Source organism: Scleropages formosus, chromosome 2, assembly GCF_900964775.1.
Source record: "Scleropages formosus chromosome 2, fSclFor1.1, whole genome shotgun sequence".
Lineage (NCBI taxonomy): Eukaryota > Metazoa > Chordata > Actinopteri > Osteoglossiformes > Osteoglossidae > Scleropages > Scleropages formosus.
In genome coordinates this window covers 7920581-7946277 of record NC_041807.1, presented here as the reverse complement: position 1 = coordinate 7946277, position 25697 = coordinate 7920581, and the positions used below count along the sequence as shown (strand labels likewise).

Sequence of the window (25697 nt, the reverse complement as noted above, 5' to 3'; positions counted from 1 at the left end):
AAGAACATAATATTCCCATGGGGGGAGATGAGCAGCCCTGTGCCTCCACCTCTGCCAGAGGGATGAGAGGTGTAGGAGAATGAATAGTTCATGGATAGGGCTGCTGGTGTGGCTATGTTATTTAGGGTAATCAGTTTCTGTGAGGGCCAGGAGGTCCAGTGACAGGTGGGAGGTGTAGTCTGGGATGAAGTCACCCTTCCTCACCACAGACTGGCAATTCTAGAGTCCCATGGAGAGACTGAAATAGTATGGAGGGCTTGATAGATCCAGATACACCAGGTTGTTGTAGCAGCTGGAGCATCTGGGTCCATGATGACGGTGATAGCACTTAAGGTGGATACTGCAGACAACTTTAAGGTCAACATTTTTGGTGCAAATATATAGTGCTACCTGAAAGTATGTGAAATCTGTTGGGATGGTCATTATTCTTATATGAAATACTAAAACCTTTAAAATCCAAAACTTAATGCTGAAAATAAACTTATAAAATGGATAAATACAATGATTTACATACCTTATTATACCAACCTACTTACCTTGGTTTAACCAGTGCAACTTGGGGTTCACTAATCCCTACTACATGCATGATTTCCTTTAAACCAACATATGGTTCACATCATTTTAAGCAGTACTGTGTATACTGGTTTCGTTTCTATATATTAATGGAGTTCTCACCAGTGACTCTAAACTGATAGCTGACATAATATGAATTTTTGGCTTTTAAACAACAAAGTTGCAACTGTGCAGCCCATAAAATGTCTACCTAGATCTAAGGATCAGGTCATACAACATCAGTGCAAAATATCAGTATACCTGCTAATATCTAGTTTGCTATTACATTTGCATAACAATTTTGATCAGGAAATGAGCTGGTCTGTCTTCCTAGCTCTTCTGAAAAATATGGGGCTCTAAATGCCCATGTAAAAAATATGGCAAAATCAAGCTGAAATTCTCATCAGTTGGCCCTGTGCCAAGAAACAAAACCAAAACTAAGGGGATTGGTTTGAAAGTCTTGCTGTTTGCTGAAACCCACATAGCCACACGTACCTATGTTTTATGTTTGTCTTGCTATTCTGTCTTATTAATATTTCCAACGTTACCTTTTGATTTTTCTTTTTCGTTTTGGTTAATATATAATTTGTTACGTGTGGGATGGTGTCTTTTCCCCTGCTTGATTCAACCATTCTCTCCCCCCTCCCCCCACTGCACTAATTGTGGGTTTTGTGTCCAGTATTTGGGCTAAGTTCTGTAATGGAGATAATATCGGAAGCTGGCCCCACAAACGGTGAAGGTGGGTCTCTCAGCCTTGCATAAGCTGCATGCTTTCCCTAGCCAGTTGAGCTCCATCTCTGTGCATACTTTTCTTCTGCACTTGCTTTTCCAAGCCACTCTATTGTCAGGCAGTGAAGGTTGCTGGATATCTGCCAACCTGACTTCACATCCAACCAGTTTTTTTCCCCCCTGATTGTGACGGAAGCATTTTTTTTTTTTTTTTTTTTTTGTGGCCATGCCACAAAAATACCCTATATATACATGCTGATTGTATACATAAGCAGTCTGTGTGTGTGTGTGTGTGTGTGTGTGTGTGTGTGTGTGTGTGTGTGTGTGTTTCTACAAGTGTATATACAAGATTGATACACCCTTTTGCCCTCCCCACTTGCTCCATGATTCCTTTTTGTTTGTTTTGTGCTGTGTCAGATTGCGGACATTTGCACAAAATTCTTTTTGGGCTCTTCGGTTTTGAACTTCCTGTTTTCTGCCAATGTGTGATGCCAGAGCAATCTCATCTCTCTTTCTCTCTTATTTGTAGTAATGTATAATTTTTTGTAATTCTAGTAGTTGTAGCATCATCAGGCTTTCAGTTGCCCCTGTGTACAGTGTACTGTGTTCGAGCGTGTAGTTCCAAGAAATCGCATTTTGCGTGTGGGTATGTGTGCAGCCTTGACCAGGTGTGTATGAGGGCCTTAGCTTATATGTGAGTGTAACTAAGTGTTTGTGTGGCTAGATTTCTGGGTTGTGAGTATGTGTGTTCCCTTCAGGCAACCGACCCCCAAGAGCCCTGGTGGACCAGAAGTCATCGGTCATTAAGCACAGCCCCACAGTGAAGAGGGAATCGTCATCCCCCCAAGGCCGGGCGAATAACACCAGGTAAAGAGCTCCCTTGCAGCAGGGAGGTACTTACACAGCTTATGATCCATGCAAGGACCTTTTTCTCTATCAGTTTTTGCTTGTAAAAAATTGAGTGCTGGGGCAGCAGGCTTCAATATGAGTGTGTTATAATGTGCAGAACATACTGGACTTGCTGAATTCAGCAACTGCATTCAGCTGCCTTTGTTCTACACAGTTCTGAGCATCTTTATTTAATCTGAAATACAAAACACAGGCTATGTAGACACAGGGACCATATGCTGAAGTTGGGATAATGCCAGTTGTGGAAGATTTTGTTGTTGGGATTTGATTTAATGATGATGATAATTATTCATTTAGCTGTCACTTTTCTCCAAAGCAACCTGTGTTTTCTCTAAAATGGCAATGTTAGGTTTGTACCCTTGTTACTTTTACTGCGGCAATTCAAGGCAATATCTTGCTTACGGATGCTACAGGGGTAGGTTAGATTCCTACCCAGGTCCTTCAATTACAAGGCAACAGCTTTGCTGCCTTCAGACCCTGGATTGCCATAAATACCCTTTTTGTTTGCCCTGTATAGTGAAAACCAGCAATTTCTGAAGGAGGTGGTACAGAGCGTGCTGGAGGGGCAGGGTGTGGGCTGGCTCAACATGAAGAAAGTGCGCCGACTGCTGGAGAATGAGCAGCTGCGTATCTTTGTGCTGAGCAAACTAAACAGGGCTGTGCAGTCGGAGGAGGATGCCAGGCAGGAGGTCATCCGTGATGTGGTAAGAGGCTGGGGAAGTGAGCAACAATGTGAAAATTGAAATTTTATTTTTTCAGCTAATCGGTGAAGACCTATAAATATTGTTACTTTATAATTCTGTCAGTGCCAGCACTGTGTTTCTAAATGTACTGTATATATATGAGTTAAAAACATCTCATTATACATTATTGTAGATCTCTTGTGTACTTCTTTTTTTTGGTTTTCTGAGTGTGAGGTGGGGGCAGTTTTTTTTTCTTATTATTATTTTGCAGTTTGGTTTTTAAGCCTAAAGTATGTAAAATTTTCTGTAAAATGCCTCTGAGGGCAAAAAAAAAAAAAATATTTTTGCTTTGTGCAGAAGAGAAAGATTGAAGGGTCAAAGGTTCAGCGTGAAATAATTTCTCTTTTCTTATCCTGTTGGTCTCCAGGAAATCAGCCGGAAGGTGTACAAGGGCATGCTGGACCTACTGAAATGCACAGTGTCCAGCCTGGAACAGTCATACAGCAATGCGGGCCTGGGTGGTATGGCCAGTGTCTTCAGCCTGCTGGAGATTGCCCACACTCACTACCAGGCCAAAGGCAGGGAGACATTGTCCATGCAACTCTTCGTGACAGGGCGAAGAACATATATCATAGATAATTACACCAGTAAAATGCTACAAGATGTTGTAAAAGTTGCACTTGTTTTAACAAGGATGGAATATTACAAAGGGAAAAAGTATCACCAGATTTATAAAGATTGTGTCTCTTGGTTTTCTATTTCCACACCATGGCTTCCTCCTTCAAGCCGGGCAGTGGGAGCCACACATCTATTTACAATATCATTATTTTTACAGTACCTCATCCAGTAAACCATTTCCTCTGACACATACAATGGGCAATTTACAGTCCCCTATTCACTTGAAAGCATGTTTTTGGACTGTGGGAGGAAACCCACAAAAATTCCATGTAAACTAAGCAGGGATCAAATCCCTGCCATCTTGCACTACACAGGTACTTTGAGACAACACCTTGATGCACCACCATGCTGCTCCCACGGATGCAACTTGTACTCAGCAGCTGGACACAAATGTTTCACATTTAAGTGGTTTATATTAATGATTGGGGTAATCCTTTTTGGATCTGCCTTTCTTATACCTCCACCTTTTTATATGTATACTCCTATGCCCCTTTCCCTCTTTTGCTATCTCTCCTGGTTTCCTATGCTCCTTGTAGAAGCTGAGAAGCGCAAGCGGAGCCCCATGGATGGTGGGGGCATCAGCCCTGGCAGCAAAGGGAGTCCGACCCCCAAAGGCGACAGTGTCAGACCTCTGGGCCCACTTTTAGTGCCCAGGCTACAACTTCACCCACCCTCCTCCTCCCTAGCCACAGCTGTTGGCAAAGGCCCTCGCCAGTTTGATACGCGCAGTTTGAACGAGGAGAATTTTATTGCCTCTATTGGTGTGTACCTTGCCTGTATGTGCTATGAAAGACTGTGTGCTTGTTCCTTCTCAGCCACCGGGGGTTGCTGCTCTTGTTGCATCTTCTCTTTTATAATTCATAATTTTTCCTGCAACTGGTTTTTGCGATGATATAGCATTAATTCTAGGTCATCACATATACAGTTTTTATAAAATTTTATAGAATGCCATTCACTATATCAGTCCATGGAATGCGTAGACTAGTACAAGGAAAAAAATAACTTTACATGGTCATAAACAAATACCAAGGAACTCTAGAAGGATGTGAACTGAACAGTGGCTCATTTTTTCTCATGGTATAGAATGCCTGAAAGGTGATTGTCAGTATTAGTCTTTTTCTAGGGCATTCATATATCACACACTTTAATTTTGTTTTACATGTCTGTGTCCTCTAAATTGGATTGTTGTCTTTCTGTTGGTTGCTGTGAAATCTGCAGTACAGTCCATGAATTAACAACAATTACTTGAAAAATTGGTTAAACATAACTGGACAAATAAATGAACACGCAGCTAGATTCCTTGTAGACTCTACTGCCGTTTTGTCAGTATTAGTAATGCAAGTTGTTAACAATTCTCTCTCGACTCTGCATTGACCCTGCATTGTCCTCTGAATTGTGCTGCCCCTTTTAGTGGAGCATGAGTTTTGACTTGATAAAAAGCAACACTTGGCTGTTGGTTCTGCATCACCCTGCTGTGACTTTGGTTCCAGATCTGTGTTTTCCCATGACATAGTTAGCAACAGAAGCCCCTTACCTATGGCGTTATCAACCCCAAACTTCAGAGCACAACACCAGACCCTCTCTGTGCTATACATGCATTGGGTGGAGTCTGTATCTGCTCAAGGGATCCTTCAGTTCCATGGAATGCTCTGGAAGCTGCCTTGATGTTTTTGCTGAACCCAATCAGTCTTACTACAACTGATTTTGTCATTATACATTAAACTACTTGATAGTTGAGGGAGAACTGGAAAACATGCTTGACTGCAGTCCCTCCTCCCTTCTTTAGAAAAGAAGTCATGGCCTTCTTGGTCATGTGACTTGTATATGAGTGCCTTACTATTGAGTAGTACAGTATGATGCCAGATGACACAAGGTTCAGGGCAGATAAAGTGGCTTTGGAACATTACAAAGCATTAAAATCCCAGCCAATGCCAATTTTTGTATAAGTTTGAGTTTTTGTTTAATTTTATCGTCTGTATTTTTTTTAAAACCCTTGCCCATCCAGCCTGCTGTCTGACTCTATTTCTCTTTCCTTTTTTGCAATGCATCTTGTAGAATGGTGGAACAAGCACCAGGATAACATAAAGCAAAAAGCTAAAGCTAAAAATCAGAGTAAGAAATTTCACAAATGGAGACTGGGGTCACACATATTTGCTTAATGTCACATGTAAACTCCCTTAAATACCCTACCCCACATGCACCTACCGCACTGCTGTGTTCCTGTCACTGGAGGAAATGGTAGAAAAGGACAAAAAAACCTTTAAATGCCAGAACTGGCACTTTCATGTTGGGTCTAGTGTGAAGTTGAGAAGAAAAGCTGTGTCAAGCAATTACCTAGGAGAATACTTAAAATCTTTAGATAAAATTAATCTTTGAACAATAGATGTTAATATATTTGTGCTACATTTTTCTGTCTGGAAAATTGTGGCGCTAGAGACTGGTATGTTTTTATTTTTATATATAATTTTTAAATTACATAGAGGTGTTTGGTTTTCTGCTTTTGTCTACCTGGACACGCACCTTCTACATTTCTCAAATCCTGAATATCTCTCTTTGATACCAGCCCCATGTCCTTGTTTTTCTTCTCCACATTTTCACACCTCTAGAAACACAATAACACTGTGTTTCTCGCACCACAGTTAGGGTGTAACAAGTATTCTCAGTGGTAGGAAATTCACTCTGCCAGCATTGAAATCCACATATTAAATTTGATTTAAATATATATTGAATATCCATTGGTGTTTCATTGGCAATAACCTTTAACTGGACATTTGCAGAATGTAAATGCTCTGTCCCCATTCTGTTTTGGAGTACCATTCTTGGGAGTATTAAAATGTAAATTGTGACCCTCTTAAGGCTGTAAACAAGTTTAATTTGACAGAAGGTCAGTTATTCTTTGCTGCCACAGTGATTGATAAGAGGGAACCCAGCAGCAGAAGGAGGTCAAAAAATCAACTTGTTGCTGTCAAATTTCTGCTTTGTGCTTCCGTTTACTGTGCACTCATGAACATTTGACTTCTGTAGGAATAAGAAAGACAGTTTTTGTTCTTCAGCTTTTCATTTTAGCATTATCAGGGTTAGTCCTTAAATCATGCCACATGTTAAAAAGTAACTTTCAGCAAGTTGATTTGAGCAGAACATTACCACCACTTGTCTCAAATTAAAGGAAATGCATCAGTAAATCATTTGTAGTTAAAAATTAACCAAGAGTTTTTCAGGAGGAAAAAGTATATACCCATAGGGAAGGTGTAGAGGTTACCACTTTTACTATTGAGGTCATGTGCCATTTCCTGGGTGGAGATGTGCCTGTTTTGTATGTTTACGTTGTGTCTTCTGCAGAGGAGGAAGGAGCAAAGCAAGCCTTTGATCCAGAGGACATGGATGAGAAGAAGTCTCAGATGAGTGCGGACAGCGGGTTAAGTGTCACGTCCGGATCTCAGGTCTGCATTTGTAAACCAAATATGGGGATCCTAATAAATGTGTGTTTAGTAAGTGTTTGAATACAGTGGATGTGCATAGTCCTGAGCTGTCCCCCACTCCCCTCCCCGTCTGCAGAAGAGCGACTCAGAGAGCGTGACCAGCTCCGAGCCCCCCATCCTGACCAGGAGTACTAGCCAGGACTCAGAGGGCAGCACAGTGGTAGGGAATGGCCGACATAGAGCCCCCCCCCCAAAAAACAGCACACTGGCTAGGTGTCCTCTTCATTTTTAAAAATGAATGTGTCCAGCCCGCTTTTTTTAGACTTTATGTACCCAAGTATCCATATTCCCCAAGTTAGTCTTCATGGAACAAAAAGCAAGACTAGTTATTCATTTAGCTGATGTTTTTTCTTTTAAGCAATTTATAATTTGAGATTTGTACACTAAGCATTTTCCACTGGTTTACCCATTTATATAGCAGGTTCATGTTTACTGTGTCAGTTCAGGGTAAGTACTTTGATCAAGGGTGCTACAGCAGGAGTGGGGATTCAAACCTTGGTCCTTCCAGGTGAAAGGTGAACACTCTTAACTACTGTTATACTTGCTTGTCTCTGTAATAATTCTCTTTCGTCTGTGTTGCAATTTTTATCAATTTGGTAAAGGTGTCTTGATAAAATTTTGCCAAATTAATATAAACATTTATACAGTACCAGTGAAAATCTTCAAATACACGTGATGGAAACAATTTTTCCATAACTGACAAGTTTTTTGTTATATAGGTTTAAAGACTGGAAAGTATCTCTTGAAACTGAAAATCTTGGATTCTAAAAATAAGTCCTTTGCTTTAATAACAGCTTAACACCTTCACAAACGGAGGGCATTTTGTTGTTTGTTTCACTTTACCTTTGTTTATATTATTTTATTTGTATAAAGAATAAGAAATCTTTTTTACCCCCCCCCAATGTTTCTGGTTGAATCTCGTGTCACCTGATGAGATTGTTATGATGAGTTTGCTTCCCTCACTGGTTACATCCTCCCTGTTCCTATCTCCAGGTTAGTAACAGCTCAGGGGAGACACTGGGGGCAGACAGCGACCTGAGCAGCAATGCTGGGGATGGAACACCTGGAAAACTGGCCCTTCACCACACCGGCTCCCGGGGTGGAACCCTCTCAGACAGCGAGATTGAGACCAATTCTGCCACAAGCCCCATCTTTGTGAGTGTCCTGTAACCCAATCATTGAGAACATCTGAAGTCTGTAATTTATGGATTTTTGGAGGGTGTCACTCACGTCTGCTTGTGGTCAACCTTCTTGTTAACCAGGGCAAGACACACATGCTTAAGCCTGGCTTGTTGGAGCCTCAGAGCAATGTGAGCAAAGGGGGCCCTCTTTTGCCTCCAGAGGATGTCAGCATGAGAATTTACCTTTGTGAGGGTCTCTTAGGTGAGTTCCTTAACAGTGTAGTCCTTCTAAAGTGTTTTCAGTTGGATTTTAACAAAATCTCTTTTAGTAACCATGTCTGCTTTGCATTTTATCTATTCACGTGCATGTTATCTATAAATTAGTACTGTTTAACTTTTTTAGCATCACCTTTTCTGTTGGTGTCGGAGTTGGTTCTATTAACTCTCAAGCCTTGTTATTAACCAAAACGCAATATAACCCCTGCTTCTTCTGGCGTAAAGTCACCCACCTTGCTTTCCGTTGCTCCCTTTCTCCTGTCCTGGGACGCTGCCCAGGGCGGGATAAGAGCTCCGTATGGGACCAGCTGGAGGATGCAGCCATGGAAACCTTCTCTCTCAGTAGGCCTGACCTTTCACCGTCAGCCTGTCCTGATTGTGGTTGTGCAGTGTGGTCAGCGGGCTCATTTTCATACCCCAGACTCCCTGAGTTGTCTTCCCATCATTGTTGCTTTAGCATAGGCTTTCATACAGAACCTCTAAAACAGCTTGAAACTGTACCCATTTGTACAGCTTGAAATTTTTTACAAGGTGTACCACGGTGGTGCAGCTGGTAGTGTTGGTGCCTCACAGCTTCTGAGTCATGTGCTCAGATGTGGGCTTGAATCCAGTTCTGTCTGAGTTTGCATGTTCTCCCTGTGTTCTTGTGTGTTTCCTCCACGTGCTCCTGTGTCCTCCCACAGCCCAAAGACATGGTCAGTTGGTGACCTTAATTTGAATGTGTGAATGATTGCCCTGGGAAGGGCCAGCTCCACATCCTTGTTGTACCCTGTTTATTCCTTTTGTCTTCTGCAGCCCCTCATTTGACAAGTAGTTATTGAGAGCGGACACCAAATGAGATTAACCGTGAAACTCAGTATGACAACAGCTGTCTGTCTCTAGAGATTTAAACCAACACCTTTTTTCTTTATAAGTCAGTATCTACAGTGTGAACTTATCTTAATTGTTATTAATTTTTATTTAGGTGATGCCGGATGCCCGAGGTAGTTTACACTACACTAAGCTGCTTACAATTATTTACCCATCCACACCCGCTAAGGGCAATTTACAGTCACCAGTCCACCTGAAACACATGTCTTTGGACTGTGGGAGGAAACCAGAGCACTTCAGGCAAACCCATATGAACATGGGAAGAACCGTAAATTATTTCACTGGAAGGAAGTGTTGCATCACAATGTAACTGCTGTCAACAAGCAAACAGGTTTGAATTTCATTATTAATGAGATGAGGAAGTAAGCAGCTGAGAATGGCTGAGTGTGGCACTGGACTGTGAGATGGAAGATATTAAGATTTATTTTTGTATGTGTTTAACAAGCTGTTAGTTTCTGTCCATTAAGTATGTCATACTTTATTTATGAGACTAATGCTTTTCTCAGCTCAAGCAATATCAAATAGAAAAATGTTTGTCATGAAAACTAATATGATAGTTTATGTACATTTCTGACTATACTGTATAAATACTGAGCGCTCCACGGTTGCTGCAGACTACGTGGACTGACTGGTCTGAGTCATACAGAAAACTGGAAAAAATTAGATTTTTCCAGGAGACTTTTTAATAAGATTTGTCATGCAGTCAGTCTGATTTGGAAATGCAACGTGTGCAGCAGCTGCCACGTATGACGTTTTAGCTGCTGTCCGCTTTTCTGTTTCATAGCAGCCTTATCTGTCATCACTGCCATTGCATTTGTATCCGGGCTTTGAAGACAAAGAATGATGCTGTCCACATCATCATGGAAAATGTTGTTTTTGGTAGTACTAAACAAAACACACACATACGATAATACCATGGTACACTTGGTATTTGATATTTGTTTGGTAAATTGCTGGCTTTGAATCTTATGTGGTTTTATGCATGCTTTTTGCTGGATTAGATTTGCTGAAGGTGGCATCCTATAACAAATTACTGAACTGTAGTTAAATTGTAGTTCATCACTGATCTTCTGTGTATGTTCATGTGTGTGCGCAGGCAAAGAGCGCTCTACGCTGTGGGACCAGCTCCAGTTCTGGGAGGATGCCTTCCTTGATGCAGTTATGCTGGAGAGAGAAGGTATGGGCATGGACCAGGGACCACAAGAAATGATCGACAGGTGAGTTAACTCCTCCAAGTTTGGGTTTAAAGGGCACTGTTTGCACCATGGTGGTGCCTTGTGGTTCCACAACATCTTCGTAACCCCTGACCCATCCCCACCACAGATACCTGTCGCTGGGTGAACATGACCGCAAGCGTTTGGAGGATGATGAGGACCGACTTTTGGCCACTCTGCTGCACAACATGATCGCCTACATGCTCATGATGAAGGTATGTCTCTGTACGCTGCTCCGGCTCTGACTTGTCTTCATACACTGTTTTATTGACTTGCAGTATTTTATTTATTCTGTAAATGTGCACTTAAACATGCATATCAACTGTCTGAGGCAAAGCAGGTTTCCTTGTTACCCTTTTCTATAAAGTAAGAGGTTAGCAATATGAAAATTAAGGTAATGGCTTTAACTAAAAAACAGTAGTGATATTGTATTGTCATATCAGTTAATTGCATACTAAATATTAAAAAATCCTTAAGTGTAGCCTGTGAAGTTGTATAAGGCTGGCTCATTATTGTGTTTCACATCCTCTGCAGTTAACTTCTGACAATCTATTTTTTTTTTTCCACGTATTGCTTTTATTTAATTTTGTTAATAAAAAAAAAAAAAACAACTCTGTGATGTTGGAAGTAAACCTGATGAGTAATTTTTTCTGTTAAACTATTAGGATTTTAGCTTTGTAAGAGAGAGAATGCCATGGAAAGTCAAAATATGAAAAACCCTTGAGGATGAGTCTTCGATTGCACTGGGATGTGTTATGGTTCTACAGGTGAATAAGAATGACATTAGGAAGAAGGTGAGGCGTCTGATGGGAAAGAGTCACATCGGCCTAACCTACAGTCAGGAGATCAATGAGATTTTGGATCAGTTGGCTGATCTGGTAAGAAATGGCAGAACTGGCACTTTGCAGTCCTTCTAACAGATGTATTTTATGTGAGTGCATGTCCCCATTTTTGTGGTTGGTGAGCTTTAGAGATATCAAAATATGGTAGGGCAGCTGGTAGTGTAATGGTTAGAGCTGCTGCCTTTGGACCTAAAATTCGCAGATTCAAATCTCACCTCTGGCTATAGTACCTTTGAGCTCACTTACCCAAAATTGCTCCAGTAAAATTACCTGGCTGTATAAATGGGTAAATAATTGTAAATACAGTAAATTAATATTGTTTAAATATTAAACTAAAGTTGTTTTGGAGAAAGGCATCAGTTAAATGAATAAATGTGTATGTAAAAATGTGATGACAGAGCCTGACAACAGGTAAATCTCGTAATTAAAATAGACATACAGCTTGAGAAACTAAAACAAGTTCATGTGCTGAAAGAGCATTCATGGTCTAGTCAAAGTCCAGGTGTTGGTTTAAAAAGGACTATAGTACATGTGGTGTTTCTGTAATACTCTTTATTCATGACAAGCCTGCTATACAAATTTTAAGCATTGCATAAGATTATTTTACATGCATTCTTGCCATATGTTTGCTTTGCTCCTGTGAAAGCTATGCATTGCCCATTGTAATTCATCTGCAGCAAATATCATCTGTTAGGGAATTCCCATATAATGCTTTGGTTTTGCTTATAATCTCTGTTTTAGAGTGGACGACAGCTGTCGATCAGGCCCAGTGGCAGCCGTCACATCAAGAAACAGACATTTGTGGTGCATGCTGGGACAGATACCACAGGAGACATATTCTTCATGGAGGTACAAATAAATGGCCTTGGGTGATGCTGCTCCTATTTGTCATTTTCATGTGATCTTGTTGTTTGACTGCTGCATTTTTCAGCTCTTCCTGTGAAATTTGAACTCTGTGGTAAATGTGATCTAGTAATGTATGCAATTAACCTCAAGTTGTTGAAATTTTGCAATCTTAAGTGGAGATTGGTTATCTATCTATTTCATAACATCTTTCACACAGATTCATTGAGATGACAAAGTTTTTAACTCTTTAAATCCAGCCAATGAGTTTAGTTAGATACAAGACCTCAATTAACTGGTTATTATGAGATCTATTGTATTAGAATATTACTTGATATTTTAAACTAATGAGAAGTGACCTGTATGACGAAGTTGGTGTAAACAGATATAAAGTTGTAAGAGGCCATCTACCTAAGTTAAAGCACATGCTAGAGTAAGAACTTTTTTTTTTTTCTTCAGATTTGCATTCTTGTATGAAATGAGTAAGTGACCAACAGGAACAGATGACTGAGCAGTTCATGCTTGAGCATTACCCTTCCCTTCAGGTGTGCGATGACTGCATTGTCCTGCGCAGCAACATTGGAACTGTGTATGAGCGCTGGTGGTATGAGAAGCTCATTAACATGACCTACTGCCCTAAGACCAAGGTGCTGTGTCTCTGGAGACGCAACGGTCAGGAGACGCAGCTTAACAAGTTCTATACCAAGAAGGTGAGTTCCATTGGCACACAAAAGATGGTGGGAATGATTAGATTGTGTTTGTCAGCATGACCTGATTTTGTGAAGCTAGCTGATGGTTATCACCTTTATCCCTACTATTAATATTTTATAGTTTTGTGGAGCAAAAATTAGGAATCCTGACCCCAGCTCTTCTGTTTGCAGTGTCGGGAACTGTACTACTGCGTTAAGGATAGCATGGAGCGTGCAGCGGCCCGGCAGCAGAGCATTAAGCCAGGTGAGGGGTTAGCAAGCCTTCTCGGATACCTCAATCTGAGATTCACCTCATATGTGGTGTTAAGTATTCTCCTGAATAGGTTAATTACCTTACAAAAATCCAGAAAGTGCTTTTTCTTTAACAGCCACAAGGGGAAGCTCAAGACTGCCTTTTTGTATTTCTGAAAATCTTGTTTATTGTGTCCCTAAAATGTCAGTTATTTTATATCCTTCTCTTAAAAAAAAAAAAAAAAAAAAAATTACATATGATTACAAAACTGCAAACTTTATCTACAATAGGACAACTGGTGGCGCAGTGGTTAGCACTTTGGTCCCAAAACCTGCAGGTTCAGATCACACCTCCAGTTGTAGTACCCTTGAGCAAGGTACTTTCTTTAAATTTCTAGAGTAAAATTACTTTGCTGTATAAATAGGTAAATAAGTAGCTTAACATTGTAAGTCTCTTTGGAGAAAAGCATCAGCTAAATGAGCAAATGTGAGCGATTAGAAAACCATCAAAAGAGGTGTAAAAGTTCCTTTAAAAATTTTTGTATACTTGTATTTCAACCTATTTAAAAAGATTCATATACTTAATGTTTCTCAATGTGTACCACCCTTTTCTGTTGGTGCTATTGTTGATTTTGGAGATGTGGCCATGTTTAACAGGAATCCATAAGTGTTTTAGTGCTTTGTTCATCCATGTACATGGGTGCGTACAGGAAATGAGAGGTATAGAGCTACAGCCTTTTCCTCCGGCAGGGCCAGAGCTGGGCGGTGAATTCCCAGTCCAGGACATGAAGACAGGTGAAGGTGGCTTGCTGCAGGTCACTCTGGAGGGCATAAACCTCAAGTTCATGCACAGCCAGGTAGGGAATGCTGCCTGGGCTCCGAGGCCCTGCTGCATGTGACATCCCAACTGTGTTCCTGGACCACCCCTGCCCCGCTTCCAGTCCATCACCAATACTACCCTTGTCATCAGTCTCATGCTTGTCCTCTCTCTCCATGTCTCCACAAGTCTGCTGCTTATCTTCTCTAAAGCACTGCTGGCAATACCCCATAATTTAGAACTTGGAAACACAAGTGTGAACAATCCTATAGCTGTTACAAGAAGGTGTACAGTCTAAGATATATATTTTTTTTTTATATGCATTCAATTGGTATTTAAAAAAATTGTTAGGAAGGTCATCATGAATTGTTGCTATTCGGATAAAGTTTTATACAGCTACTCATGTAATGTACATTGGTTCATATGATGGAAAGTAACTATTTCAGAATCAAGTGTCTGCATCTACATCTCTTTCTGCTTAATGTAATGTACACATTGTTTTCTATGAGATGTACACTGCCTGGCCAAAAAAAGGTCACACACTAATATTTTGTTGGACCGCCTTTTGCTTTGATTACAGCAAACATTCGCCGTGCCATCGTTTCGATAAGCTTATGCAATGTCACATTTATTTCCGTCCAGAGTTGCATTAATTTCTCACCAAGATCTTGTACTGATAATGGGAGAGTCAGACCGCTGCGTAAAGTCTTCTCCAGCACATCCCAAAGATTCTCAATGGGGTTAAGGTCTGGACTCTGTGCTGGCCAATCCATGTGTGAAAATGATGTCTCATGCTCCCTGAACCACTCTTTCACAATTTGAGCCCCATGAATCCTGGCATTGTCATCTTGGAATATGTCCATGCCATCAGGGAAGAAAAAATCCAGTGATGGAAAAACCTGCTCATTCAGTATATTCAGGTAGTCAGCTGACCTTATTTTTTTGGGCACATGACATTGCTGAATCTAGACCTAACCAACTGAAGCAACCTCAGATCATAACACTGCCCCCACAGGCTTGTATGGTAGGCACTAGGCACGATAGGTGCATCACTTCATCCGCCTCTCTTCTTACCATGATGCGCCCATCACTCTGGAACAGGGTAAATCTGGACTCATCAGACCCCATGTCCTTTTTCCATTGCTCCAGAGTCCAATCTTTATGTTCCCTAGCAAATTGAGGCCTTTTTTTTTTTTTTTTTATTAGCCTCACTGATAAGTGGTTTTCTTAAGACTACACAGCTGTTTAGTCCCAATCCCTTGAGTTTTCTTCGCATTGTGCGTGTGGAAATGCTCTTACTTTCACTATTAAACATAGCTGTGAGTTCTACTGTTTTTTTAACGATTTGATTTCACCAAATGTTTAAGTGATCTCTGATCACGGTCATTCAAGATTTTTTTTTTCTCCCCCCCCCCTCTTTTCCCAACCACATTTCTTCCTCGAAGATAATGGTTCACCACTATCCTTCCAGGTTTTAATAATGCATGGGGCAGTTCTTAACCCAATTTTAGTAGTTTCAGGAATCTCCTTACTTGTTTTGTTTGCTTGATGCAGGCCAATAATTTGACCCTTCTGAAACAGAGTAACATCTTTTCCACAACCACAGGATATGTCTTCTGACATGGTTGTTTAAGAAAAAAAACTTGTTGCCTGCTGAAACATATTAATCACTGCAGTAATTATCCAATGGAAGGCTCTTACCTATTTGCTTAGTTAAATCTAGGCGGTGACTATTTTTGACCAGGCAGTGTGTATGTTGCTTTGGAGAGAAGTGTCAGCTAAATGAATAAATGTAAATGTAAATTTTAGTGGTTTGTGACAAAGTTGGGGAAATTCAACTGTTCATGCCACGTTCTCAGTGTGATCAAAGAAATATAGCAATACATTTGTACATATTTTTTTTAAATGGGGTATTTAGGAATCTTAGAGAAAGCTTTCGTTCAATTTATTTAGGTGTTCACTTTTTTCAATATGCCCTTTTAAATATGTTATCTAGAATACTGCTTCAGCTGTAACTTACTCCTTGTGCATGTATGTGTTTATCGTGTAGATCTACACAATATTTTTTTTTTTTTTCTTTTTTGAGTATTTCTTTGTATTTAAGGTAAGGTAAGGTTTAGGGCCAGGCTGTTTAATTCCAACTGAGTTATATTTTGCTCCATTTTCAGTCCCTTCAATCCAGCCATTTTAAACTATCTTAATGATTTTTAATCTTCTTCGGCTGCATTTTGATAAACAAAAAATTTATTCATATAGTACTGCAGTATGCTACAGAAAAAATTAGTTGTTCAATTATTAGGTTTGTTGGCAAGCACTTTTTTCTAAGTAAATACCTAAATGCCCATCCTTCTGTTTCAGTTTTCCAGCACCTAAGTTACATTCTCTATCTGAACTAGAAATACTGTGCATTTGTATGGGCTTTGCTGTGAAGCACTCTTCTTGGAAACTGAAAATGCAGAAAGGAAACAAATTTAGAGCGGTTTGATTATTCTACTCATAACCATGATGGAAATGAGGCATAGCGTACTGTGGGTAAAGCCTTTAGTTGCTCCAAGGAGATGACATGGCGTTACAGTGCTGTTGTTTCCAAGTCCAGTGGGGCAACCTAAGCACATGTAAGGTCCTTATTTACTTAATTGATTACAAGAGCTCTTGCCTTCTTTCACAGTAGGTGTGATAGTTCAAATAAAAATAACCAATACCCACTATGTTTTGTTTGTACCTCATTTGAAATTTCAAGTAACACACGACAAAAAGTGGGAAATTGTAATGCTCTGGAAAGAACAGTGGTTCTGAAACTTTGGGATCTTTTGAATATATACTATTTTTCTCGCAAAATAATCTCAAGTACATACATTTCCAGCCCCAAGGGTTCAGAACCATTGAATTGGAATGTGCACTGGCCACTTGGAGGGAAAAGGACCAGTGCCAGCCCTCGTTGCTGGAGGAGAACGCATGGCGAGGGTGGCAGTGAACCACAGAGTTGTAGCACGTTTGCTGTAAAGACCTGTAAAGCTGCACTGTCTGTCGATTGTTTTTATGACCTGCATTTGCCATGGTATGTGCTACTGACTATCAATCCTCTATGGTCTCTAGCCACAGCGGCAACTATATTGTGCGCAGAGCTGTGCTGTAGGCGCCCGCAGGTGTCCGTGCTCTCCTCCTGTGTCATATATTAATCCAAACCATTTCTCTCCCATGCCTCCTCCACCTGCAAGGAGCGGAAGGTACTTATCTTCTGCTGTCTTTGCTTCTTAAAATTCAGATTGTGGGTTTTTGTGTTCCTTAGATATACATGGGTTTCTTTTTTTTTTATTTATTTAACTCTTGTTTATGTGGTAGCCTTTTTTGTAGCACACTAATTCCCTTGTCATTCTGTATTCATTTCTCTTGTGGAATTTCCTTGTATGATTCACATGGGCTATATTCCAATTTGAGTGGAAAAAGACTAAGTCTGACAAACTGATGCCTTGATAACTCACTGGCCCGTGTTAAAGTCGTACCCGGAGACTCCACTGTGACGGTGCCTTTTAGCTTTTATTTCCTTTTATTGGATGTATTTTAAGTACTTGCATTCAGTGCTTTTCTCTGTCTTGAATCTTTATCCTGTTCGTGGTCTCATATTTTTTAAGTTGTCTATATTTACATTTGCTTTACTGTGTTGTGTTTCAGTCACATGGTAATGTTTTGCTCTGTTGTTTTTTTTCTTATTTGTTTTTAGGTTTTCATAGAGCTGAATCACATTAAAAAGTGCAATACTGTCAAAGGAGTCTTTGTCCTGGAGGAATTTGGTAATTACATTATTTTGATACTTGCTCTGTACACGGCATGGCAGTAACTCAGATTCACTGCATTTTTCTTATGTCAGATACCCTTGGTACAAAGTTAGGCTTTTTTTTTTTTTTTCCCCTGCATGGCTGATAAGTTCTCAAAGTAGTGCATACATCCTTACCATCTACTTCAGTTCTGTTGAAACCACCTTAACAAGTGAACCATTTCTGTACATACACATATGACAATTTGCCTGTTATTTAAGAGAGCACAGTGAAATTATTTAGAAAATGAATTGTATGTTTAAAAAAAAAAAAAAACAAAAGCTTATCCCAGGTTTCTAGATGGTTAGTTTAGTTTGTTGCTGTGTGTTCCTCGGAGAAAACAAGATGTACACCCTACAAGTTAATTACAAGGGGATTAGATGTGATGTGGGTAAGGAACATCATTATAGCATTCTAATCTACCAAAGCCACATTTGTGGCATGCTGTATATCTGAGCAAACACTATTACCAAAGTCTCATAGAGAGGAAATTGTTATAAATTAATCTATTTTCTGTCAGTGGCACAAACTAACACATGAATCATGGGAAATGCAGATATGCTACAGTCAGGGCTGTGGTTTAGTCAGGGAATCTCATTTACAGCTGCAGCAGACAAGTTGTTCCCTGTACCCTCCCACACTCCTCTGTGGGTTTGAGTTACTGCTGTGTCTCTGTGCTTCTTTTGTAATCCGTTCCCTCACCTTCGCTGCTATGAAAACCTTCATTCTCCAGCAGGTAAAGTGCTGCAATCTATATCTGTCTTTCCACCTTTTTGAATTGTTTCTTCTTCTACTCTGGATATAAATTTATCCCTCCTTTCTCATGCCTCTGTTGTTTTGCCCCAAACACTACATGTTTTATGCACATTTTTTTTTATGTCCACAACTCAAGTTTTCAGTACTTCTGTTCTCAGGTCCCTCACACAGAACACCTTTAATGATTTGATTTCATTACACAGTTTGATTTTAGTATGTACTCTACTCGTTGGTACTATTACTTCATGAATATTAAGGGAAATGTATTGATCTGTCATTATACTGGAAAAATGCACTCATTCCTTATAAAACTGATTCACTTACAGTGAAAACTGTTATAACATTTAAAAATGTGTTCCTTTTTCATGTAATGGAATTTTTAGCCTTTACGATGGCATTTTTTTATTTTACCTGAACTGATGTTTTGTTGTGTACAGCAGCATCTCTTCTTGAGCATTCTGGGACAGAGATGCACACAAGTTGTCTCAAACCCATAAGGTGTTTGTCTTTCAGAGGTGTCTGACTATTTTCTGGCTAAATGTAGCTTATTAACTGCTAAATTATCCTGTACACCATGTCTGCTTGTGTATTTAAGGCATTAAACCAGCAATCACTTGCATTTAGGATTAGACATTTCTTATCCTAAGATGAGATTTCAGCAGTCCAGAATCTCTTTTGGAAGAATAGGGCTCCAGGTTGGTCAGGGTCACCAGGGTAGCAACACACACAAAGTCACTCTCAGATTCACACATTGTGAGTAATTTAGAATTAGATTCACCAGTCCACCTAAAATGTATGCCTTTATGTCATAAACAAAAAGAAACTGAGAAAAATCATTGAAATGTCTCCTAAAAAGCTTAAGAAATTCAGAAAGCATTGGAAAAGCTGAAAAGACAGAAAGAGAGATTGGAAAGCTAAAATATAAAGTTAAATGATAAGTTAGGGTCTAAAAATGGATTTCTAAGAAAAAGCATTAATTCTGTTTTCTCTGTGGGAATTTTACCTAAAGGGGTGATTTTTGTGGAACACATTAACCCTTTTATGTGGTGTGTATTCATCAGAAATTTTTAGTAGATGTACAGTCACTCACTCCTCTCTCACACCCTTCTTCTTAGCTTACTGTTACTAGTTGCAAATACATTTTACATTTACATTACAGTTTATATTATTCATTTAGCAGACACTTGTCTCCAAAGAGATGGACATCTCCAGTAATGCATTTTTTTGTATTATGATGTCAAACAGAAAAAATATATTCATAGTAATGGATAATGTATTAATGAATACAGGCACTGTGAGGCCCCTCCCCACCCACCCACCCTTTTTTCCTGTTTATCATTTTACTCTTCACTATATGCATATATGTTCACATAGTGCAGAAGGCACTGGTTAATTTTGAAAATGTTTTGATGGCAAATATGGCATAAAAAATAGCGATGGAATGGCAAAGAATCCCAGAAATGCAGAAGGAAATCATTTTCAGGTGTCCAGTATCTCTAGTGGCTGAATTTCTAAAGCACATGCAAAACCTTTTTTCCTGCCAAGCAAAAAGATATTTGCCCTGTAAATAACTACAGTGAAAATTCATTTCACCTATGTCATTTTAAGCTGTTTCTGCACTCTTCTGCACATTAACATTTAACTAAGTTGCAAACACTCAGACCTCATATAATGGGTTCCCGTAAAACAATTTATTTTTTTAAAAAAAGAATAAAAATATCTTTTTTTCATACAGTGGGGTTCTTCTTCAATATGAAATCATTTTTTGCACATTCTGTGGTCGTTATGCTTCTGCAATGGGTGGAACTAGAGTAGGTATAACAATGCCAGTCTTATTTGCTCTTGTTAATTTAGCTAGTTGCAGGTTTTAAAAGAAAAAGGTCAGTCTCAGCACGGTGAAGTTGCTGTGCAGTTCTGAGTTTACCTCGCACATTGGTACAAGAGATCAATGAGGGAGACAGTCCTAGAAGTGCAGGCAATAATGGAAGCCAGTTGTCCATATGGATATTTCCATCAGTAAAAGAACCATTTTTTTTAAAAAAAAAAAAAAAAAGATAAAGAGACTATTAAAAAGATGCTACTTTTCTCCATTGATAACACAGGTTTTCCTCCAACAGCTCATGTCTGCTTCAGTATGACCATTATATGCACGCCCCTTTCATTCCAGATCTGAAATGTGCTACCGCCTTGCCACATGTGTTGAATTGTGTGTTTTGTCTCTTGCACATCCGGTCATAGTTCCTGAAACTAAAGAAGTGGTGATCCACAAGTACAAGACCCCGATGGTGAGTACACTGCCCCTCTGGGTCTTAATCGGTGACAATACACCAGCCTGCACTGGATACATTTTGCAGCATGTTATATGACAAATTTATTGAAGCTTGTTTTTGAATGAAACATTGTTTTATGTATTCTGGACTCTTGACATTGAATGTTTTTAAAGCCTTTAACTGTGGCAAATCCTCAAAACATCTCATGTTGATTAGCTGTTAAATTGTATAAGGTACAAAGACAGTATCATTATGATTTTTAACATGGCTATAGAAGGGTACAGTAGATGTATTTCATAGGTTGGTGCTGAACTGTGGTGCCCAAATTTTAGCTGTGGTCTGCTCTTTCCCCAGGCACACCAGATCTGCTACTCTGTGCTATGTTTGTTCTCCTATATGGCCGCTGTGCAGGGGAAGGAGGCCGAAGGCAGGCCCAGAGCATTGTCACCCAGGCCTCTGCCCAGCTAGCCCAAGAGTCCATACGCCAGTCTTTAATCTTTAGTCATCTTCAGCTTGACCACTCAAGTCTCCCTCTGACACCGCCCCTCTAAAGCGGTTTACTTCAGCGGATCATTGAATGTACTGAGATTCCCTTCACTATGCATTTGCTCCATTGACTTCCTGACTATAGCAGTTTTCTTTTTTTTAATTCACTTTTTTCTCCTTGTAAGAAATTTAAAAAGATTAATGCCTAGGAACCTAATAGTCTATAGTGAATGTATAACTATAGACTAGTTGCTTAAGATGGTTTCCTACTTAGTATCCCTCTTAAACTTTAATTCATTGTCCTACTTTATTGATCTGACAACATTATAATTATATGTGATTATTGGTATTTTAAACTGAAGTCTGCTCAGTCTAAAGTGTTGAAATATCTCTAATGACAGTACATTGCTATAGGTATTAATGAATAGGATGTTTTAAAGCTTTTTTTGACACTTTAAGGACACTGTGGGAACACAGTTATGACTCCCGTAGAAAACTGTGACATTGGACAAATTGACAGTCGAACAACCAACTGTTTTTTAAAGTTTTTCTTAAATTCTTGTCTTGTGGTCTAACATGCGTGTACTTTCCTAGTATACTAAGTGAAGCTAGACAGGTGTACTAGTCCTAAAGTCAGTGTGTGGTCAGACATTGAATTGCATGTTACAAAGAACTTATTTCAAAAAACAGTGTTGTACTGTGTCTTACCTTCAAAACCATAAGGCGTGTTAAGGGTTTGCTCACTTAAAATGTAGTACAGTACACGGGTCGGAGTACTCATGTTGAGGTTGGAATGTCTGCTGTCCAAATGAGAAACATTGTTAAGCTTTAGGTGTATGTATAAAAATAAGTTATTGTTAATAGACAATGCTATTTATTATGAGAAGTTGCTGTATTTGGAGATTCTCTCTTATATGTGACTACTGCTGTTCCTTGTGCTTGTCAGTGATGAAAATTTATATTCCTTTGCCTTTTGTGCTTTGTTTCTATGCAAGAAATTAAATCTATTTTGATTTGTTTTTTTTTGTCCAAAAAGTAAAAGTTAATATCTATGTATGCAAACATTAGTATTTCCATCAGATGTTCTTCACCTGAAAAGATGCATATTAATCTAAATACTGCCTTTAAAAGAACTGAGTAGAGGAGGGAGTCTCCAAAAACATGTGGGGTTAGGGGCTAGTACAATATTCTTTATTTCAGGGAATGATTGTAAGTTTGCTGCCATAAAGAAACTGAATTAAAATGAGACCTGAGACTTGGATGTAAATATTTCATTGTTAAAAATATTTATAGAATTGTACAGCTTTAGCAAAATGAAAATAAACAATGTATGAATTGAACTGGTTATTGTGTAATGTTAATGTTTTGCTGTAAATGACCAACTGACAATTTGTGCTGTGGGTCTCTTCTTGGAGATGGTGTCTTTGGGTTTTCAGTTATGCGTTTTGCTTTTGAGAGGTTGATGGTGTTTTTAAAGTTTTTAACTGTGTTTACAATTTTTAGAGAAAAAAAAACTTCGCATTAAAAAGTGTGAATATTAGTTTCAAAATTTGGGATTTCTGCTGCAGATGTTTTTACCAGTTTATGTAGCATTGTCAGTACCCAGTGGGGGGGGGAATGAGGGAAGTAGGGGAGGAGGATTTTTATGTATGCTTTCAGGTGACTCCAGTTAGTGGACAGTTGGAATTGTTTAATCAGTCTGCTGCTGACATTGACCCTTTTGTCTGTTAACCTTTTGGGTTTCTCTCTGTCTTCAACCCTGGAGCAGACAAGTAATCACCTAATAATGAAATTCAGATTTCCTAGCCAACAATCTTGTTGCTTTTCTTTGAAAGTTTATAGTCTAAAGTGTTTATCGTGGTGTCGTCATGATCTCAGGTTTGGTTCAGGACTTCTGTTACTGTGTGTCCCTATTGTTTTATCCCCACGCCTTGGTTTCAAACATGCAAATTGTGTGTCTGTGTGCCACTCTGCCTGTGACAGCAGGGAGGTGAGTTTGACAGACAGCAGCAGCCTTGTTGGCCTGTCACCACAAAGCACAGGTGTTTTAGTCTTAGATAGTCTTAGATGGTCTTGGACGCAGGCAATAGAGTAAAACGTAAGGAATCTCTGTACTTCCAAAGTCGTAGTGCAGTAGTCCATTAAGCGCATGCCCATTAGGTCGCCTAGGACTTTTTAGGACTTATCAGTAGTGACTTGCATAGCTTAATTTTACACTTCATGGATTTCAACTGCTGGCAATTATATACTGAAACAATGCAGGGTTGATTACCTTTCTCAGAATCACAACAGCAGGGGTCTTCACAAGATGTCACTAAATTTTCATCCCACAAGAAATTCTGACATGCTGACACAAAAAGCAATGAAAACGTCAAAAGTTGCTGGTTTCTGTCCAAATACATTGTGCAACAGTGGAGATTAGCTGTCTTGTATTAATTTTTCTTTTTTTTTTTTTTTTTTTTTTTTTTCCTCCCTCTTCTCCCCCTGCTGTGGTACAGTGAGGCATAACAAGGGAGCTGCCCGATGCTACCATAGTAAGCACACAGAAGAAAAGCTGTAGTCTTAAATTGGGCTAGATGGAAAACACTATTGGGCTATGGACTTAGCAAGATGGACATGGGTGATGGAAAAAGATTACTGGGCATCCAGTTATTAACATGGACAATGTTTGCTGTTTGCCAGACAGACACAAACATGCAATGCCTGCAATTGGTTGCACCCTGCTACATTAAGGTGGGGGCATACCATGGGATAGTACTGCTAGGTGCTGGGTGAATAGAACAGGACTTGGGGCTGAGCCCTGCAGTTTGAACCCAGTCAGATTCCCCTCTCCCTTTCTGACTGCAGAGTTAGAGCTCAGCAACTGCTCTCAGCAGAATTTAGGTGGCAAGGTAACTGTGGCTTCATATGTGCTGTTGAATGATGCCTTTCTTATTTGAAACCTTTCTGCTTGGATTCTGTTGAAGATCCAAGGCAACAACACAAAAAATACGTTTGAGTCACTTATGAAGCTGACTACATTCAGTATAGCATTTATACACATCTAAATATTTTAATGTACAGTATAAATTTTTTTCTTTTACTGAAGTTTTGTTGGCACCCAGTTGTAGTAAAGTATTAAAATATATTGTGCAAGATAGAATTGAATGTTCAAAGTTGTGTATCATTTTACATTTATTATTAAGCAGATGCTTTTCTGCAAAGTGACTTTCAATGGATACTATGTAGTGTTATCAGCCCATAAACCTTATTCACCAAGGTCATTTACACTGCTATATACACTGCTTCCAATGGGTCACTCATCCATACATCAGTAGAACACACACTCTCTGTGTCACTCACACACTATGGGTGAACCTGACCAGCATGTCTTTGGACTGTGGGAGGAAACTCACTCAGAGACCGGGAGAACATGCAAAGTCCACACCGACTGAGCAGGGATCAAACCCATGTCCTCTGGCACCACCCAGGTGCTTTGAGAGAGCAGTGCTACTTGCTGTGCCACCCAATACCATCAAGATAGTATTTGTATTTCTTTATATGTACTTGATCCTTTAGCCTTTAAGATTGGGGGATGGGCAGTCACATGGTATTGGATGGTTCCAACATCCACACAAGACTGGGGAATGTTCTTGATTTTTGCTAATGTTTCAAATGACTAAGTACTGCATTCCTGTCACTGCACGTGGTAAGACTGTGTGCTCAACCAGTGTCTCTGAAATAACCAGTTCAATCTAATGAAATGGAAGCATGTGGGCACTTGGTGTCACCTACTCTTCGAATTACCCTCTCAAGGACTTGACTTGGAGTCAATCTGGTTGCTTTCCTAGAACAGTGACCTGAAAGTAATGTGAGCACTGTAAAGTATTGTAGGCTGCATTACGCTGAAATGAACAACTGCAGAGATATCAAAAGGGACCTCTTTCTTCAGTCATTGCAAAGTCCGTGACCAACATTTAACTAAACTGTAATGCAAAATTTTTGCATTAAAAGGTTTTTTTTTTTTTTCCTTTTTGTTAGAGAATCTTGTTAAAATATATGAGGGTTGTTACATCCCTGTACAGGTTTTTGGTGTGATTTGTTATTCCTTTCTGCATTTCTGTATTTTTGCCCCTGTACAGGTCTGTTGTCTATCATAGATTGCTATCCCTGTCCGTCTTCATCAGCCCTGTTGTCACTTTCTCAATTTAGATCAATCACCTCCAGACTTCATCATCTTAAATACCCCACCATTTCCAAAGAAACTCAAATTTTCTCATGGTGCTTGTGTTTGGCTTGTGTTCTGATTATTGGCTTGCTTACATTTATTAATTTACATTCATTCATTTAGCAGAAACTTTTCTCCAAAGCAACATACATCTTATAGAAAATACAATGGGTGCATTACATTAGAAAGAGACATAGCTGCAATGTGTG

At 39.5% G+C, this 25697-nt stretch overlaps 1 protein-coding gene across 1 annotated transcript in view; it reads left to right on the top strand.

Moving 5' to 3' along the window:
- Window positions 1–22551, top strand: part of LOC108939289 (MAP kinase-activating death domain protein-like) — a 57870-nt gene extending 35319 nt beyond the window's left edge. Inside the window, exons 16-33 of the mRNA XM_029259139.1 lie at window positions 2040–2148; window positions 2708–2894; window positions 3301–3451; window positions 3722–4312; window positions 6891–6991; window positions 7107–7190; window positions 8024–8185; window positions 8293–8413; window positions 10394–10514; window positions 10621–10726; window positions 11279–11389; window positions 12095–12202; window positions 12742–12906; window positions 13078–13150; window positions 13888–13994; window positions 17676–17745; window positions 20764–20810; window positions 21150–22551. Of these exons, the coding sequence (XP_029114972.1) occupies window positions 2040–2148; window positions 2708–2894; window positions 3301–3451; window positions 3722–4312; window positions 6891–6991; window positions 7107–7190; window positions 8024–8185; window positions 8293–8413; window positions 10394–10514; window positions 10621–10726; window positions 11279–11389; window positions 12095–12202; window positions 12742–12906; window positions 13078–13150; window positions 13888–13994; window positions 17676–17745; window positions 20764–20810; window positions 21150–21263 (2528 nt within the window). The 3' untranslated portion in view covers window positions 21264–22551. The remainder of the gene's footprint in view (window positions 1–2039; window positions 2149–2707; window positions 2895–3300; window positions 3452–3721; window positions 4313–6890; window positions 6992–7106; window positions 7191–8023; window positions 8186–8292; window positions 8414–10393; window positions 10515–10620; window positions 10727–11278; window positions 11390–12094; window positions 12203–12741; window positions 12907–13077; window positions 13151–13887; window positions 13995–17675; window positions 17746–20763; window positions 20811–21149) is intronic.
- Window positions 22552–25697: the final 3146 nt, after the last annotated feature.